This window comes from Ovis canadensis, chromosome 26 (genome assembly GCF_042477335.2).
Source record: "Ovis canadensis isolate MfBH-ARS-UI-01 breed Bighorn chromosome 26, ARS-UI_OviCan_v2, whole genome shotgun sequence".
In the NCBI taxonomy this organism is placed as follows: domain Eukaryota; kingdom Metazoa; phylum Chordata; class Mammalia; order Artiodactyla; family Bovidae; genus Ovis; species Ovis canadensis.
The window spans coordinates 53,269,904-53,289,163 of NC_091270.1; the positions used below are offsets into that span (position 1 = coordinate 53,269,904).

Sequence of the window (19,260 nt, forward strand, 5' to 3'; positions counted from 1 at the left end):
AAAAGTTGTAACAACAGAACATCATTTCATACATTCAAACTTTCATGTATCCTCATGAGATAGTTTTGGACTCTCATAATGTTTTGTTTTTTTTTTTAATAACTGCTGCCGTAGATGTTACACACTGTAGATTTGAGACTTAAATTTTTTTCTTTTATTCCTTTTTGCAGGTTATCCGTACTTTAGATCCTAAACAAAATCAAGGAGCAGCACCAGAAATACAAGCTCTTAAAAATCAGCTCCAGGAGCGGGACCGGCAGTTCCATTCATTGGAGGTAGTTTACTATAATATGATAAGACATTTGATTTTTTTATTTTGATTCTAGAAGCCTTGCTGTGTACAGTCTCCACATCTGTAAGGCACAGTTACCAAAGTCTGTGGATGCATAAGTCCCTTGTAGACGGTAGTGAATGTGGTTATTTGCAGACAGTCTCTGCACATCATCCACGTGCTCTAAACCATCTCCAGATTAGTTATGCAAGGTCTTCCCTGGTTGCTCAGGCAGTAACGAATCTGCCTGCAATGTAATACCTAATGCACTGTAAATGCTATGGATTTTTTTGTGTGTTTTTCTATTTTGGAATATATGGCTTTTTGTTTCTTTTGTCATTGTTTAGTCGCTAAGTTGTGTCCAACTCTTTGTGGCCCCTGACCTCATGGATTGTAGCCCCCCAGGCTCCTCTGTCCATGGAATCTCTCAGGCAAGAACACTGGAGTGGGTTGCCATTTCCTTCTCCAGGGGAGCTTCCCGACCGAGGGATGGAACCCGTGTCCCTTGCCTTAGCAAGAGGGTTCTTTACTACTGAGCCACCTGGGAAGCCCTGTGTTTACTGTTTTGGGCCTGGAGTGGGTTGACTCTGTGGCTGTGGACCCTGTGGATATAGAGGGCCAGCTGCACAGCTGTGCCCGTGAATTTAGATGGGCATGAACTAGGTTTTTACTAATGTTGAATGTTTTTCATGTTTATGTGCTTACGTGTGCTTGCTTTTTAGAAAGAATATGAGAAAACAAAGAGTCAAAGAGAGATGGAAGAGAAATACATTGTCAGTGCCTGGTACAACATGGTAAGAAAATAACACGTCAAAGCACTTTGCAAAGTGCAGTGAATGTGTATTATTTGTTATACTCCCTTTAGCGTAGAAGACCTTCTACCGAATGAATCTGAAAAGTAATTGCCGTCCTAACACACTAACAAAACCCTAACACTGATCTTAGGGCCGGACGGCAGATACGAGAACCCCCCATAAACGGGGTTAGAACACTGTGGGCACTGTCCTGAAGGATGGAAAAATTTCTTTCTCTCAGAACCATTTGTCCTTGGGCATAGTGACTTCAGTCATATCTAAACACAGATGGACTAGGTTTTTTTTGTGGGACTGTTTCACTGGCTTTGCAGGACTGGTTCTTATAACAAAGATAGTTTAATTGTCTCACAGGGTTTGGTAAATGTTCAGTGTGGGACCCTGAACAAATGCAGGCTTTGAAATTGAATTTTCCAACACACAAAAAATGTACGTATGGCAGGGGGAAATAAATGCTCACCAGCATTTTGACTTTCAGTAAGATTTTTCCAGATACGAAGAGCTATGGATTTTGACAAATTTCTTCAATATTTTTTTTCCTAGGCCTTTTCGTCTTCTTTTTAATAACTTTATTATTTCCTTTCGGGCTGCGTTGGGTCTTTGTTGCGGTGTGGGCTCTTCTCTAGCTGCAGTGCGGGGGGTGGGGGGCTCTCTGTAGTTGGGGTGTGCAGGCTTATTACTGCCGTGGCTTCTCTTGTTGGGAGCACCGACTCTAGGGCCCGTGGGCTCAGCAGTTGCCATTCCCGGGCTCTAGAGCACAGACTCAGCGGTTGTGGCACACGGGCTGCGTTGCCCCGCAGCATGTGGGGTCTCCCCGGACCAGGGATCGAGCCCATGTCTCCTGCATTGACAGGCGGATTCTTTACCACCGAGCCAACCAGGGCAGCCCTTCTTTTTCTTGTTCTTCTTCCCAACACGACTACTTCTGCCTTTTTAAGATGTGAGTTTAGTTGCCTGAAACAGATTCCTTTCCCCCATATCCATTTGACCCTGTAGTTGGGTTCATAACACAATACCATTTTGCAATTATAGTTGTGAATTATACCATTTCACAGTTACAGTTGGTAGTGTGTCGTAAAGGTTAGTGTCCCAGGTCTGCTAATAGTGTGATTTGAGCTTTTGTCAGAAATTCACACAATTTTATGCCATGTCCACATTTATATTTATTTGCCTTGGTTAAAGCTACATATTTAAGATTTTATCCCAATTTTAAAAAAGAAAAGAGGGAATCTTACTGGGTTTATGGTACTGCTACTGTTAATATAGATTAATTGAAAATAAAATGTAAAAAAAAATAAGAAAAAACTGTATTAAAGGGAGGTCTCTGGGAACTGGTCCTGACTCCACCCGTGCTGTTTCATCTCTGTCATCCGTCAGGGTTAGTTAGCAGCAGCCTTGGAGCTTGGTTCCTCAGTCCTTACTAGTAATTTCATGTAGCTGATTGATTTTTATGACTTCGCATATTATGGAACCAAACTGATTTACTCCATGATATGGTATTAAAGAAGAATCCTATTGATAGTTTTCAACTCCACAGAGAATGAAGGGATATCTCCCAGTAGGATCTCAAAAGTTACGTTCAGATAAGATAGCTGGGAAAGCTTCATAGGGCTTCCCTGGTGGCTTAGTGGTAAAGAATCCACCTGCCAGTGCAGGAGACAAGGATTCAATCCCTGGGCTGGGAAGATCCCCTGGAGAAGGAAATGGCAGCCCACTCTAGTATTCTTGCCTAGAGAATTCCACGGACAGAGGAACCTGGTGGGCTATAGTCCATGGAGTCACAAAGAGTCGATGTAACTAAGTGATTAAAGCAACAACAACAACAAAAACTTCATAAATATATTCAGAAAGTTCTGCATCTCAGACAGCTGAAATGGAAGTGAAGGTGATGAGTAGCTTAGTACCTGGTGAAAGGTATTAAGTATCTCAGAGAATGGTCTTGTGATGGATCCTGAGATCTTAAACATTGTGTCAAGAAGTTGAATAAGTTGTTTCGATTATGAAAGTTTTTTTTTAAGGTATATTTTAAATAAAATAGTTATTAATATATTAGGCAAATCAATAGGTTAAATATTACCAATAGATATTTGTCCATTTTCTTCAGATCCTTAAATGGTTTAGTTTCAAACTGAGTGGAAAGTACATCCTGGATTTTTTCACTGGGAAAATGGAGGATGTTGTGTCCTTGGGCCTACCTAAAATGCTAAGCCCTGACCCCTGTTTCTGTGGAGCTAACCGGTGATGGGAGGTGTATCTCGTCTTCTGTGCTGGTTGCCCAGCTCCTCTGGGCATCTCTCTGCCTCTCCTTCTGGCCGTGGTCCTTCCATCTCCTTGTCGCCAGCGTCCACTTGCTCCCATCGTCTTGTCTGCAGTCACTGGCCAGAGGAGCCGGCCGCCCTCGGCTCCTCCCGTTTCTCTGGCCAGGATTCTCTCCAGCTCATTCGATGAGCACCGAGGCCGTCTTTCCCCATCTGCTCAGAGTGCTCACTGTTGCCTCCTCCCAGTTTAGAGAGGGCCGCAGCCTGCCTCCCTCCTGTTTGGAGGTCCTGGGCCCGGTGGGTGGGCTCCTCTCCAGTCCTCAGGAAAGCCCCCTGCGCTCAGTGGGCCCTCTGTCGGGGGCCGTCAAGAGCTTCCCTTAACTTGACAACGCAAGTCTGCCTGGGAAGAAAAGCAGTGCGGTGGTATGTATTGCACCTGGTGTGACTCTCCGCCTTCACAAAGGACAAGTGCTATGTGGTCTTTGGTTCTCCCTGAACCCTGTGATTTCCGTTCCCCCACCTGAATCAGCCGCTACCAATCGACTGCCCTTTTTCTGCCTTGGAAAATCACTTTATACATCTGATCTGAAAGGGAAGGGTGTATGATTTCATGTGGTGATGTAATTCCAAAGATCCATCTCTTATTATCTACCATCTGGATTATTTGTAAATTCAGAAAATTCAGCCTTCATTTCTCCATAGGAAGATTTGTACCTAACTGTTGGAACTAAAATGTGTCTAAGACCTTAATCTGTAATGAACAGAATTGCAGATTAAATCGTGCCTTTTGACCCCACGTAACAAATTCTGCATGATCATTTTCCCCTGTGAAAGTGTGTTCCCCTGTTTTCTGATGATTTCTTTTCCCTGTGATGTAGGGGATGACTCTGCACAAAAAGGCGGCTGAAGACAGGCTTGCTAGCACAGGGTCGGGGCAGTCATTCCTGGCGAGGCAGAGGCAGGCCACCAGCACGCGGAGGTCTTACCCGGGTCACGTCCAGCCGGCCACCGCAAGGTAGACAAGTCCCGCCGCTGGGATAAAAACACCCACGTTCAACACACTTCTGTTACATGTCACGGCGTTTCAGGAAATTCAGCCAGCTTGTATTTCGTCTCTATTTTATGTTACCATTTAGTCGTGTCTCATTTGAGGACTTTCTCTTCTGTATCTATGATGCTTTAGTTTCTCAGTCCTTTATTTTGTAGTCCTGTTAGTTCCTTTTAATGTGCCAAAAACTTTTTAAATGCCCAATTAAACGTGTTGTATATTAGTGTAGTACTTTTCTTTGTACGAAAATGTCCTTTCCCCAACGTTGTAGGCTTTGTAATGAATTAGATTTTCTGCCAATAATTGATATACAATTTATATTCTTTATTGTGCCTCTGTGTTACCATGCTTTCTAAGAATGTCTTTGTTTAAAGGGAATTAATCTTTTTATGATGTATTAATCTGTGTTTTCAATTGTTTTCCAAATGCACTTCAAATAACTTACATATTTACTATATAAAATGGTTGGCAAGTGCACTTTTTGCAAAGACATAAATAGTCGGCAGAGGTGCTAATCAGCTCTCACCCAAGGCACCTGAGAGAATTATTTAGAGGGAAAAAACGAGTTTTCACATTGTTTTATAGGAAATTAAATTTGTCTGAAGATTTGGAAACTATTTTTAAAACATAAATAGAATTTCATTATTTCCTGCTATATTGTTTGCTGGCAGAAGTGAATGTGTTGGTTAGGCTATTCTGGGAGAAGTTACAGAAGAAAAAAATCAGGCAGTACATTCTTTTTTTTTTTTTTTTTTTCTTGTTTTGGAATACCACAGTAACTGAGGATCAGATTCTAGCAATGGGGATAACACTGAATTTCAACCACCTTCCACGTCTACATGATTTATTTTTTATATACTTACGAGTCACAGGTAGCCTTACCTTCGGGGTAATTTCCTTGCTGACTTGCACCTCATTTGTCTTACTTATTCCTTAATATAGACCCTTCTGTTTCTTACTAATTGCTAATACTTAACATCTTAATATCAGTCATTAAGATCAGTAAGTGACTTCCTGTGTGTGACGTTTATGACAGGTCTCTTTCTTAATTCTGTGGACGAGTCTAAGAATTTGCTCCTGAGCAGATTCTCTCTCGGGTATTTGGTTGCCCCAAAGTGCTTACATTTGTTGACAGATTATAAACTGTTTATTTACATTGATGAATGGCTGTCAAGTAACAGAGATTGTGCAGCACTTTGACTGTACAAGGTGCTATATAAATGCAAAATATCATTCATTTGAACATGAAATGTCTCTGGCTCGCTTTCCATATTGGCTTAAATATTTGGCCCCAAATTATATTAAATATATTCCCCTCCAGCCTTTCTTTTGCACCACAGCCCATTTTTTTAAAAGCAAAAATTTACTGAAATTAGGTTGATCGTTTGTTTGGTTTTGGTTTTAGATAGGTTACCTATTAAGAGGATTGTATTTCTTGTACTTGCTGTTTGGAAGTTCAGGTTTCATTTAGTTTTGTATATTGAATATAAATGAGTAACTTTAAGTCAAGCTAAATGTAGTTAAGAATTTTCAGAAACTATATTTGGATGTCTGATTCTAAATCCTTATTTCCTTTTTCTAAGAAAATGGACCTAAAATTATTTTAGGTGTTTTCATTTGTCCTCGGAAACTGTACCTAAAGAAAGGCATTAGAAAGCGTGCAGGAATGACTCCGTGCGTTGAGCTAATTTTTTACATTAAGTACAGAAGTCTGAGCTCAGTGTGACTGCCTGCACCTGGTAAGAAGAAAAGCGGGAGGACTTGGCAGTGAAGGTCAGAACCATGCGAGTAGGTGCATCTTGGGGCTTCCGGAGGCTGGGCAGACCCAAGCCCATAGACTGTTTTGACAATAAAAGATTAAAATCTAAGATGGTTCAGCCTCGCCCACCCCACCACTTCCCATCCCCTCATTTTACTAATTAGAGAATGGATCCAACTGTTTTAAAATAAGGCATGAACACTAACCTTGGTAAAAAAAAAAAAAAAAAAAACAAAAACTGGTAAATACACCTGCAGAATAAGATAGACTAAAACCAGAGTCCCTGAGCTGTTTCTTACGTGGATTCTATCCCATGAGATAAGGAGTTGTCATTTTAATTCTCTGTTTGCTAGCCCCGCCCTGGCCTCCTACCCACCTGCTTACCCAGATTTGTTTCTCTACGTGGGAAAGAGCCAAGCTCCTGGAAGGAGATGTTCGTCCCATTTTTCTTCAGCATCCCATTATTTTGGTGTTTACATTCATAACCTTCATTCACCTTTACAGTATCCTGAAGTTTTAACATATTGCTTTCATTCCATAGCAGGAATTTTATTTCTGAACATTCTGTGATGTTTTTTGAAAAGCAGGAGTAAACTGCACTGTCCCAGTAAGAATGCTATTTCCTTGGCCCAGCTTTTGGGCAGGGTTTTATGAATTGCTCTTTCCTCAGTGATGATTGTTAATCTCCAGGAGGTCTGTGCCAACGCTCGGTCTCTCTGCAGGTTGCAAGACACTGGGTGCCTTAGATGGATGGGAGCTGGGCTGGGCCGTGCTGGACGGATGCCCATGTGCAGTGGCTCCCTGAAGCCTGCACGCTCTGGGGCAGTGGAGCCGGTCCTGATGCACCACAGAGTCAGCACAGCGTTACTGCATTAAGGGTGGGGCGAGGCGTCACCCCAGGTCTGAATTCTTCTAAATAAAAACACTATTTTATGTTTTCCTTCTAACCAGGGTGAGAAAATACAAAGTTAATAATTAAAGACCACAAAAGCTTAAGTTTTATATTCTGCAGTGTGTATTTAACAAGTTTGTAATGGGGGAGAAAATCCAGCAAATATTACAATTTACCACATCTTTAAAAGAGAATAAAAAATAGAGTTGTACATATCTTACAAGAACTCATACAAACTCCATCATATCTTTTTAGTATTTGTCTGATTACCTAATAACCAAGAAAAAAAGACTCAAAATAAAGGCTCCATTTTTTTTTTTTTTTTTTTTGGCCATACCACGTGGCATGTGGGATCTTAGTTTCCCGACCAGGGATCGAACCCGTGTCCTCTGCGTTAGGAGCAGGAGAGTCTTAACCACTGGCCCACCAGGGTAGTCCCAAGGCTCCTTTTCTAAACACTAATCAGGATTGGATTATTTCTGTTTGATAAAACTGGCTAGTGAGATGATTCTTTATAATAAGGATGATATTGTCAGCTATTGTTTTGTTGAGGTCTTAAGCACTTTGTCCCTATAGTAACAGCTCAACTGCACAAATTTAAGCTAAATGTTTCCACTCAGAAGCATCCGCCCACATTCCATCAGCAGGTGGCAGGAAGGCATACGATTCTGTGCTGTTAAGGACAGACCAGCAGTAACCAGCAGTAAGTGATGTGAAGGGAAGCGGGGTTTAGGTTGAAGGAGAGGGACATTTTTATTTATGAATTCTTTTACTCACACTTCCTCCTCAGTTGCAGTTTTATTTATTCACATCTAATGATAGAAGATATTTTTTGGACTCTTGCTCTCCGACAAGCATTCATCTTTTAAAGAAGTTTGAAAATCTTTATCCCAATATAAGAATTGTCTAGAAGCAAAACTCTAGATTTTTGAACATATCCTAACTTCCTGCATTAAATCTCCAGTGGTCCAGATCTCAGACTCCGGGAGTATTAGAACTTTTCCCCAGTTGGAACACATAAGGTTTATCTGACAAAGCACTCGTAACCCAGATAGTGTAAACCTCATTAGTTTAGAGCCACCTAGATAAGAACTTCTGTGACCCTAAAGGGAGAGGACAGTGCTTGGTGTTTTCCTTTTTTTGCTGAGAGCAAAATAGCAACATGAGTTTTGTTATCTGTTCACTAAGCTGTGGGCGCCTGTTTTGACTTTTTATCCTCAAATTACAAAGTGACTCTGCCTAGAAATGGCTGTGGAACTATGAAGTGCATTTCTCAGCAGTGATGTCTGTGTGGTACCCCACAGGGTAGGAACAAAATTAAGAGGGGATCTCAGAATCTTTGAAAATTATCTTAGCGTGCTTTTTCCATTTTTTTTCCCTTTTTGTAATGATCATCTCTGTTCCTCTAGTTCCAGCTGTCAGAATGGCAGCTCATCTTAGTATATGTACATCCCAGTCTCACTACATTGAGAAAGCAGTTTCAGAGCTTATTCTTTGTAACTATAATGATTCAAATATTTTGTATCATGATGCTTTTTATATGAGGGAGGCTGTTCTCTGTCATCCAGTTTTTTACTTTCTATAAAGCATATTTAAATAGTAATTGGTGTATGATCATTCTATTGAAAACTTTGAAAATGTTTTAGTGACCAATTTAAGCACGGTAATTTTATTGTTCTTCAGTTGTGCAATAAACAATGTTTATTTCTCAGAAGCCTAAAAAACATAAAATAATTTGCTACTGACGCAGCTCCCCCTCCCCATTCCCCTAAATCATGGAAGGGTCAAAATTTTTCTCCCTTTTTTCATAAAGTAAAGGACAGGGCAGGTGTGATGACCGCCATCTCTTTTCAGACACTGATTATGTTCTTGAGAAATATGTACCAATAATTTGTTTTAAAACAGCCTTTTATCAACCCAATTCTCATATATTTATAAATATAAAAGCTTTAAAATTTGTATTTAATGTTATCCTGAAATATACTTGGATTCTTCACACTGAACCTAAAATGATAGAGAAGGGACATTGCTTGAGAAACAAGAGACCCGAACCTAATTATGGCAAGCATATGAGTGGCAGTTGCGGCCTGTCAGTGTTTCCCAAGAATTCTCTTTCAGCAGTTATGCCTCTCTTGTGTACTTCTCTGCCTTCTAACATTTTCCAGTAATATCCTTTGAGATACATTTGAATGCTACATGTAAGACAGCATAGAACTCTGAGGAAGGAATCTAAGGCTGCCAAGGCAGATCCATTCCTAGAGAGTAGATCGATTATTGGAAGAAGAAAAGACCTAATTATAAACAAACATCCAGGCAGATGGAAGTGCTGACACCATTCAGCCTACACTTGGTCTTAATAGTAATACTAAAGTAATAGTTTACATAAAATCTGACTTTATTACATGGTCATTCTGTTAAAAATAAAAAAAGAGTAGACAAAAATAATTTATTTTCTAATCGTCCTTCCTTTCAGTGGGCACTCACTGGGCATAGATTAACTGTACATGTTTGTGAGTGGAGAGGAAAGCATCAGTTTTCATCTTGAAACTGGTAACCCATTACTCAATCTAAGATAGATCTTTTAAGACTGTGAAGATAGGATGGTGTGATGAGATGAGGCATCTCTGGTGGCTGAAACTCACTCCCAGCTCCCTAGCAGTAACCTGGCTCTGCTGCTGTGTGCGGTTTACAAACCATACACTCAGTTTTGTGTCTGCCTTAATTATACATAGTGGCCCCGCAGAAAATCTTGTTTAAAATGAAGGCAAGAGTAGACTTCCTGTGTGTGTGTATTCAAGGAGAGCCTCTGTATACCTGGTAACCAGACTGCCCGGCTCTGAACTAGGTGTTCAGGGTCTGAAGATGAAATCATCAGAGAAGGTGTGTAGGTAGCCTCGGAATGTAAGGACGATGGGGCTATCAAATACCCTAAATTATATCAACTCAGAGCTTAAAAGGATAAGTAAGTTTCAAGCTCAGAGTGAGAAAAAGAAATTCACCAAAGCATGCTGAGGCTTTAATGCATGTGGGAGACTTCTGAGCAGTCATCATTGCTTTAGAGATCTCTGAACTGACAAAGGAAAATAATTAGATTAGCCTTGATACTGTAAAACTTATAAAAGGGACTCGTGTTTATTCTCGGTGTAATTTGTCAGCCTGTGGACAGTGATTACTGTATATACATTCTGTATATGTAGGATATATATATAGTGTGTGTATTTTATATATGTCACTATTAGAGTTGAATGTCTTAATATTATTTGCTACTTCTACTCACTTGTGTATTATTTATACTTTACTGCAAGAGTCACAGCACTTTACTTACTAACATTAGATAAGTATTTTCCTTCTACCTTTCTGTGGCATTTTCCATGTACATCTTTTCCACCGGGATTCTTTTCCTTATTTTGGAAGACTCACTAAGGAAGCCGTATAAGACAGCCCAAATAAATGGGCTGTGCTCTCTTCCTGAAATGTTTAAAGTCTGATTTGAAGTTCTGAGTCTAGAACTCCATCTGAAGCTGGGTTGTGGCTGCGAGTCATTAATTATACTTCATATGTCATGTTAATAAGACTCATGAAGTTAATACTTACAAAGCCAAGGTCTCTCATATACAGACACACTTAAGACTCCTTTGTTTCCTGGAGTTGCAGTAATAAAAAATGAACAGTCTTCTGGTTAATCAGAAGATGCTCTCCCCGTTCATTTACCTGTCTCCAAAAATACAGACTGGCAAACTCTCCTCCACGTTCACAGCTTCTTCATCATTGCTTGTACTCAGACACAGGAGAAAGCAAGCCAGCCTCCAGGAGCTGTGATGTCCAAGAATCTGGAAAACGCTGGGGGTGAGGTGATGGGAAAAAGCAGGTACCAACCTTGGCAGGATGCTACAAAAGTGGTCTTAGTTTTACTATAACATATGCCTTATGAACTTGGCCATTTTCTTAAGTTCAAATATGGCAAAGTTTTCCGCTTTTTCTGTTGAGAGATGTTTTGGGGAGTCAGGACTCTCTTCATTTGTACTTGAATATATTTGTATTCAAATCATAGTCAAAACATACTGAAATATTTGTTGTTACATAAACATTAACACAGTGATTACTGCCAAAGAACAGGAAGATGTGCTCGTTAAGAACATGCTCGTAAGAGTTTTGTCTGATGTTTAGATGAGAGGAGGGCTTTTAGAGTGTGAACAGTTTCCGCAGTGCTTCCTTCCATGTTACCCTCTGTTCTGCTGATGTGCTTGGCGTAGGCAGGTCATCTGGAAGACAGAAGCACAAGTAGAGAAGGCTAGACTCTAACTTGTGAGAGGAGAGCCACTTTTTATCCTCCCAGAGTGAAATTAAACACACGGTCACTCTCACACATGGGGACAGAACGTTGAACGGATAAATCACCTTCTAAATGTCTTGAGCATCCTTTGGCTTCTTGATAATCTAGTTAAGAGCAGATACTAGACCTGCATTGTCCAGTCCACTAGCCAATTCACAGCCACATGTGCTGATTTAAATTCAAGTAAAATTAAGAATCCAGTTTCCCAGTCCCCCAGCCATGTTTCATCAGAAGCCACCCGTGGAAAGCAGTTACCATACCAGGCAGCACAGATCCAGAATGCATCTGTCATTGAAAAAGGCGCTTTTGACGTTTGGTGCCCAAAGAGAGCATAAGGATGAAATAAAGACGTTCGGTTAACTTATGATACACTTATAGATTTTTCTGGCATCATTAAAGAAAGGTGTTTTTTTTTTTAATATAAAAATTAATACCAGCCCTTTTTAAAGACCTTGAAAAATCAAAACCCCATTCTTTGAAATGAGTTTTCAATATATTTTTTTAAACAGATTCTTAGCACTTTACTTTTTAAGTGGTATAATTAAATAACTCCATAAATCATAACTTAGTATCTTCAGGTTCTTCCCTTTTTTAAGTAGTCTCTTAAAATTGATGATAGTTTCTAACACTTACCCAGCAGAAACTGATGAATGCTTATTTATTTACAAGTAAAAGTCGATAGACATCATAGTCCTCTGTTCTGTTACTTTTAAATCTCTGTTCTGTTTCTTTTACATCTATGTAGATCTAAGGAGATTTGCCAACAGTTTTTCATTTCTGCCCCCAAAATCACGTTTGATCATCTGTCACCTGAAAGGCATATCAAGATCTAAATAGTTTCTTTGATTTTCTTCCTAGTTTCTTGCTCTTAACTACTTAGATTATGAATCAAGTCAAGTATGAAGCAGATTTTATTCCAGCGACTTAGTTAATGAAACATTTTTTTAAGGTTTATTAATTGCCTTGGCTTATTACTAAAGCACTTAGCATGACTAAACAGATCTATACAAATGCATCTTTGAATTTTTTTAATGAATAGAAGAGACTAATTGTAACTCTTTTGGAGTCAGCTTGGTATTTAGTGAAACCTGTACTGTCAGGAAGTCAGATACTTTCCTTTGCCTTTTCAGTCTTTTTAATCAAGCTGCAGACTTGATCCAGTAGTGTCAAATTACAAACAACTGTAAAGAAATTCTTATTCAAGTACCGATGAGTAAATGGCATGATTTGAGTTTATTATTTTTTGGTGGCAGAATTTAACTCTATATTCTGCAGAGACTCATATTCTTAGTTAAGGGAAATTTTCAAGATGCTTGAAATAAGAAAGAACATGCTAGTATAAATACAGGAAGTGACTGTACACAAATGCCAATCAATGATTTGGGGCCTTTTATTTTTTTTTAATAGTAGTCTTTTGTTTTTTTATAGTTATTAAAATTCAGATGCACTAATATGCCATTGCTGTCACTAACTTTGCTGTTTACAGATTATATGTAATTCATAATGCTTTGTGCTCAGAAGAATAATTTCCAGGTTTAATCTTGTTTTGCAATTTTGTGGTTTGAAATTTGCCCCACCATTTATAGCACCCAATTTTTGGTTGTGTAACGAATGGTAAAATTCAAACATATCTAATAGTTTAATAATTTGCTTTATTTTGATTAACAAATTCTATCAAAGATTTGGGGATAGAAAGAGGCTTTTTTTTTTTCCTACAGTATTTTTTAAACTTTTCAGATGAGCTGGAAAACACTTTAGTACATTGGAGTTGGCGTTGTATTGGTTACAGTCCCAGCTCTATAGCCTTATACTCATGTCTTAAGTATTACTGATTGTTCTATGAATTGTTAGTTTGACATTTGACATTGTAGTTATCCACCTTGCAGTTTCGCCTTTGCAAAAAGGATATTGCTAGGTATGTTCTTATTTCTGGTTGACTATTGAATTTGTAATTTCACAGTTTCTTTCTGAGTCATTGTAATCCAAAAAGGAAACCCATGTAGGACTAACTTTTTCACCTCACGAGTTTTAGCAACCTCGTACAAAAATGCATCCAAGCAGTGTCACACCTGTTTACCAGTCATTGACTCTGTTAGATTCGTGAGTTTTCTCACTGTTTCTCTGAGGTAAATGGCTTGTTAGAGAGCCTCAGTAAGAAATTTTCACCAAACTCACAAAAACATGAAGTCCAAGAAATCACCAGAAGACAGATTTTTAATTTTTTGAAATCTTATATTGTATTTCCTTTTGATGTCACTTATTCATTTTAATTTTATGACTGCCAACTTGTTATGGTATTAATTATATGTATATGTTTATATGTATGCATATAATATATGTATATGTATATGAAGAATAAAGTTAAGATTTGGTCAAACTATATTTTCCCATTCAAGTACAAAAATGTTTTCAAGGCTGCAAAAAGTGTACAGTTGTTAAACAAGTTGTAAATAAAGACTTGTATAAAAATTCAGCTTAGATTATTTTTTGTTCTCTTAAACCCCAACACAAACATGTTTAAGAATTGTCTTAATAGTATCCATCCACTTGCCATCATGTCCTGTCAATTTAAATATTATGCCACTGACTTACTGTAAATCAGGAATGTTCTTTGAACTTTTTCGCAGTACTTAGGATGGGTTCTCTTTTGATTTAGGCTGGTACATAACGTGTGTAAGTTGACTGTCCAAAGTTCTGAGGGATAAAAGATAAACCTAGCTTCTCCCCTCTTCACAGACAGTCCAAGAGGAACCACAATAGGTACTTTACCTTCTTTCACAATATATTATTCTGGAAGCATCCTGTTTAGGCCATGGGGCTTCCCAGGTGGCTCTGTGGTAAAGAAATCAGCTGCCAAGCAGGAGACGTGGGTTTGCCCTGGCTCAGGAAGATGCCCTGGAGGAGGGCATGACAACCCACTCTAGTATTCTTGGCTGGGAGACCCCAGGGCAGAGGAGCCTGGCAGCGACTACATTCCAGGGAGTCACAAAGAGTCGGACACAACTTAGTGACTAAACAACAGCAACACTAAAATTTAGGCCATAAGTGTCCCTTTTCCTGCCTGTAGACCTTTAGAATTCAGCCCTGTCTGCCACGTCTACCCTCAACATGACTGAACTGTGTGGTATGTTCAGTGTTAAGCAGATTGTAGCAGGGCTTCCCTGGTATCTCAGCTGGTAAAGAATCCACCTACAGTGCAGGAGACCCTGGTTCGATTCCTGGGTCAGGAAGATCCCCTGGAGAAGGGATAGGCTACCCACTCCAGTGTTCCTGAGCTTCCCTGGTGGCTCAGACAGTAAAGAATCTGCCTGCAGTGTGAGAGACCTGGGTTTCATCCCTGGGTTGGGAAGATCCCCTGGAGAAGGTCATGGCAACCCACTCCAGTGTTCTTGCCTGGAGAATCCCCATGGACAGAGGAGCCGGGGGAGCTACAGCCCAAGGGGTCGCAAAGAGTCGGACACGCCTGAGTGACAAAGCACAGCACAGAGTGGAAGCAACTGTGGAGACATTGATCATATTTACAATAATTCCAAAGTGAAGTAACGGCACCCCACTCCAGTACTTTGCCTGGAAAATCCCAGGGATGGGGGAGCCTGGTGGGCTGCAGTCCATGGGGTCGCTAAAAGTCAGACATGACTGAGCGACTTCACCTTTCACTTTTCACTTTTGTGCACTGGAGAAGGAAATGGCAACCCACTCCAGTGTTCTTGCCTGGAGAATCCCAGGGGTGGGGAAGCCTGGTGGCTGCCTTATATGGGGTCGCAGTCGGACACGACTGAAGTGACTTAGCAGCAGCAGCAGCAAAGTGAAGTTGGCACCAGAATTAAACAAACCCTGTTCTGCACCTGGCCAGAATAGTGCCCATTTTATGTGCATTTAAATATGACAAGTGTCAGAAAGCAAAATATAAGTGTTCTTCCTTTACCAGCCTGGATGCAACCATGTTAAATTTAGCCTTTATTGACTGTCTGCCCTAAGGACTGAATACTGAAGCAGAGGTGAAGGGAGTAAGAAGGTAGGTTGAATCACAAAACTAGAAGCAATATATATATATTTTTTTGCCTTCAAACTGGTATGTGATCAAATGGGGCCCAAAACAGGAAACTTCCCACCTAGCATCGTCCAGCCGCCAGACCCCGGCTGGCCGTGGGGATGGTTAGCGGCATCCGGTCATCCTTGCAGCGCAGAGTGCAGCATGACCACGTGGCTTTGGCAATACTGTGCCCTCCCCGGGGCTGGGACAGGCCAGCCTGTCTCCATCGGAGCCCCTCGCTCACTCACAGTTCTGGTGATGGCCACGGTTAGGGATGTCTGCAGACTGTTCTCCCATGTGGCACCCAGACTGGGGTGCACAGAGCACCCGGGAGGGATCAGACCGCTCCTCACACAAACTCCTCACGTAGCCAGGAGGGCCACTCACCCGGTGGAGTCTCGGGAGGAGAGGGACTTGCATGACGCAGCTGCTTCCCGCAAGCAGGAGGCCTGAGAAGCCCGAGAGAGAACTCCGAAGCTTGTCAGGACCTAGCCTCCGAAACTGCAAGCATCAGTTCTCCTTTACGTGTCAGAATTGTCCCGAACGAGACCAGGTCCAAGGGGCTGACCCTCCACTTCGCAGTTACTCTAGCTGCGTTGTTCTGGAGTCAAAGAGCAGGAAGACTGTTGCTACGAAGGTCATACTTCTGAAGTCAGAATATTTTCCCGTTTTCTAATCCCTGAACCAAATGCATCTCCAGGGGTGCAGAACCAGTAGGTGTGTAACTAAACTGTGAACAATACCTGCAAAGCTTGAAGCCACAAAAAAACACTCAGACTTCTCTTGAAGGTATCTAGTTGTATGTGAAAAGTCAAAAGTGTTAGTTGCTCAGTCGTGCCTGACTCTTTGCAACCCCATGGACTGTAGCCCACCTGGCTCCTCCATCCATGGAATTCTCCAGGCCAGAATACTGGAGTGGCTTGCTATTTCCCTCTCCAGGGGATCTTGCTGACCCGGGGACTGAACCCCAGTCTTCTTCATTGCAGGCAGATTGCATGTAACATGAGCTATAAAATGTTTCCACTCCCTACTTTGACAGTTAACTTCTGGGATGATATTTTAAGGAATCTGCCCAAAATATGAATGCCTCTGTGAGGTGAGGAACTGTCCGTGTTCCTTGCTGAAGTCCTTCGTCTGCCCAGTGGCTCCTCCTAAAGGACATGTTTTCAGACACCTCCCCCATGTCCCAGGCTGGCATTGTCAGTGTTTTCCACTCTCCTGAATCCTTCCTGTTAACATACAAGGGTGCTGGTTTTTTTTCCTCATATCTCCAGCCTGTCTTTATTAATGAATTATTGTTCATTTTTAAACTGTGTATTCTTAAGTGTGCGGGTCAATAATTTTTGATCACAACAATCAAAATAATGACCAAGTACTTCCATCACCCCAGAAGGTTCTCTCAGGCCCCCTGGTGACCTCTCCCAGCCCTCTAGCTCCCCTCCATCCCTCTATATCCCTGGATGGGATACCTATGCATTCTGACGCTGTGGCCTGTTCTACATAGTGTACAATTCTATGTAAACGGAATCCTGTGGTGTGTGCTCATTTTTATCTGGCTACTTTTACTCAGCGTAATTAGAGGTTTACCCATATTGTGTGTACCCATAGCTCTTTTTATTGCTGAGTGGTGTCCCATTGGACAGATACGCTATAATTAGTTTACTCATTCACCTGTTCATTTTATTTGAGTGTTTCCAATTTGCGGCTGGCTATTCCAAGTGAAGCTCTGGATGCGTGCTTCACTTCTCTCGGTTAAACCCCTAGAGTGGGACGGCTAGGTCATATGGTAGGTTTAGATACTGTATACATATTACCAATGTTGACTTAGTTTTTTTATATGGTGCAAGTGCAAGGTATGAATTGTAGGAGTTTTTGGTTTATTTGGATAGCCATATAGAATGATTCGGCACCATTTGGTGAAATTATCTTTTCTCCACTGAAATGCATTTTACACTTTTGTTAAACATCTGTTGTCTATATGTGTCTTATTTCTGGATGTCAGCTGTTACATTGATCTGTCTTGACACCGGCAATATCCCATCTTGATTATTGCAGCTTTATAAGAAGTATTGAAGCCACATAATGTAAACCCTCCATCTTTTTCCTATTTCAAAGTTGCTTTAACTGTTTAGGTCCTTTGCATTACTTACCATATGAATTTTATTTATTTTTTTTAATGTTAGTTTTTCCTGATACTCTTTTTTTTTTTCCATTTTGTTTTTTATTGTCTGGCCCCACGATGTGGCAAGTGGGATCTTAGTTACCAACCAGGGATTGGAACCCTGCCTCCCTACAGTGGAAGCACAGAGTCTTAACCACTGGACCACCAGGAAAATCCTACCGTATGAGTTTTAGAATCAGCTCATCAATTTCTACAGAAGAAAGCCTGGTGGGATTTTGATTGGGATAGTATTAAATCTATAGATCAGTTTGGGAGAGTTGGCACCTTAAGGTTTTCATCTATTTAGGTCTTCCTTAATTTTTCTCATCAGTGTTTTATAGTTTTCAGTGTACATTTTTTTTCTTTTTTTCAGATTTATCCTAAGTATATATATCATATTTTTGATGCTTTTGTAAACAATATTATCTTTCCATTTAAATTTCCAGTTCCATGCTGACACATAGAGATAGATTTCAACTATCTCTTGGATGCTTAATTTTCTTTATTTTTTTGCTTTTGATTTCTAGTTCATTGATACCTATTCTGATATTTGTTATTTCCATCCTTAAACTTATTTTGGTCTTAATTTGCTCTTCTTTCTCTAGTTTCTCAAGTAAAAACTGAGGTAATTAGCTTGAAACCTTTCTTTTTTCTAATATAGGCCCTTAATGCTAAAAAATTTCCTTCTCATTACTACCTGAGCCACATTGCAAGGTGGATTCCTAACCACTGGACCACCTGGGAAGCTCCCACCTGTCGTGTGAAGCTTTGAAGCCAGGCACTGACTTCTCTCTAGCTATGGAAATCCTAGATGGTATCTGCTTCCAGAAGACTGTTTTGTTTGCACTTGAGTATCTGTTGTTCAGCACAGCCACCTTCACGAATTACCTTGGCTAGATCTTCTGGCAACTTGCTACACCTTCTGTATCAGCGCTTTTTCGTTTTTATGCTATACAAATAGCTTCTTTCCTTAAACCTGATGATTAAACCCTGCTGCTTCAAACTTTTCCTTTGCAGCCTGCTCACCTCTCTCAGCCTTCACAGAATTGAAGAGAATTGGGGCCTTATTGTGGATTAGCCTTTGGCTTAGGGGAATGTTCTGCCTGCTTTGACGATCTATCCAGACCACTAAACCTTCTCCACGTCAACAGGAAGGCTGTTTCACTGTCTTTTCATTCATGTGTTCACTGGAGGAACACTTGTGATCTCCTCCAAGAAGCTTTCCTCTGCATTCACAACTCGGCTAAATGGTACAAGAGGCCTAGCTTTTAGCCTGTCTTGGCTTTCAGCATACCTTCCTCACAAAGCTTAATCATTTCTAGCTTTTGATTTAAAGTAGATGTATGACTCTTCCTTTGATTTAAACATTTCCTTTTACTTAAACACTTAGAGATCAATGTATGGTACTAGCTGGCCTAATTTCAAAAATTGTTGTGTCTTGGCGAATCGGGAGGCCCAGGAGATGGGGGAACAGTCAATTGATGGAACCAGAACACACACATTTATCAATTAAGGTCACTAATTTATGTGGGCATTTTTCGTGTTACTTCAATGGTGTTTCAAAACCTGATATATATATATATATATCACCAAAGATCGGTGATCATAGATCATCATAACAAATATAATAAGAGTGAAAAAGTTTGAAATATTGTGAGAATTACCAAATTGTGACACAGAGACACAAACTGAG

General features: G+C 40.4%; 1 protein-coding gene across 4 annotated transcripts in view; it reads left to right on the forward strand.

Moving 5' to 3' along the window:
• Window positions 1-8,771, forward strand: part of HOOK3 (hook microtubule tethering protein 3) — an 84,897-nt gene extending 76,126 nt beyond the window's left edge. For 3 of the 4 annotated variants that reach the window (XM_069572721.1, XM_069572722.1, XM_070289507.1), the window contains 4 exons: window positions 171-275; window positions 994-1,065; window positions 4,220-4,356; window positions 6,871-8,771. In XM_069572721.1, the coding sequence (XP_069428822.1) occupies window positions 171-275; window positions 994-1,065; window positions 4,220-4,356; window positions 6,871-7,024 (468 nt within the window). In that variant the 3' untranslated portion in view covers window positions 7,025-8,771. Of the gene's footprint in view, window positions 1-170; window positions 276-993; window positions 1,066-4,219; window positions 6,387-6,870 lie in introns of those variants that run through there. The other variant, XM_070289506.1, reaches the window with a different exon arrangement.
• Window positions 8,772-19,260: the final 10,489 nt, after the last annotated feature.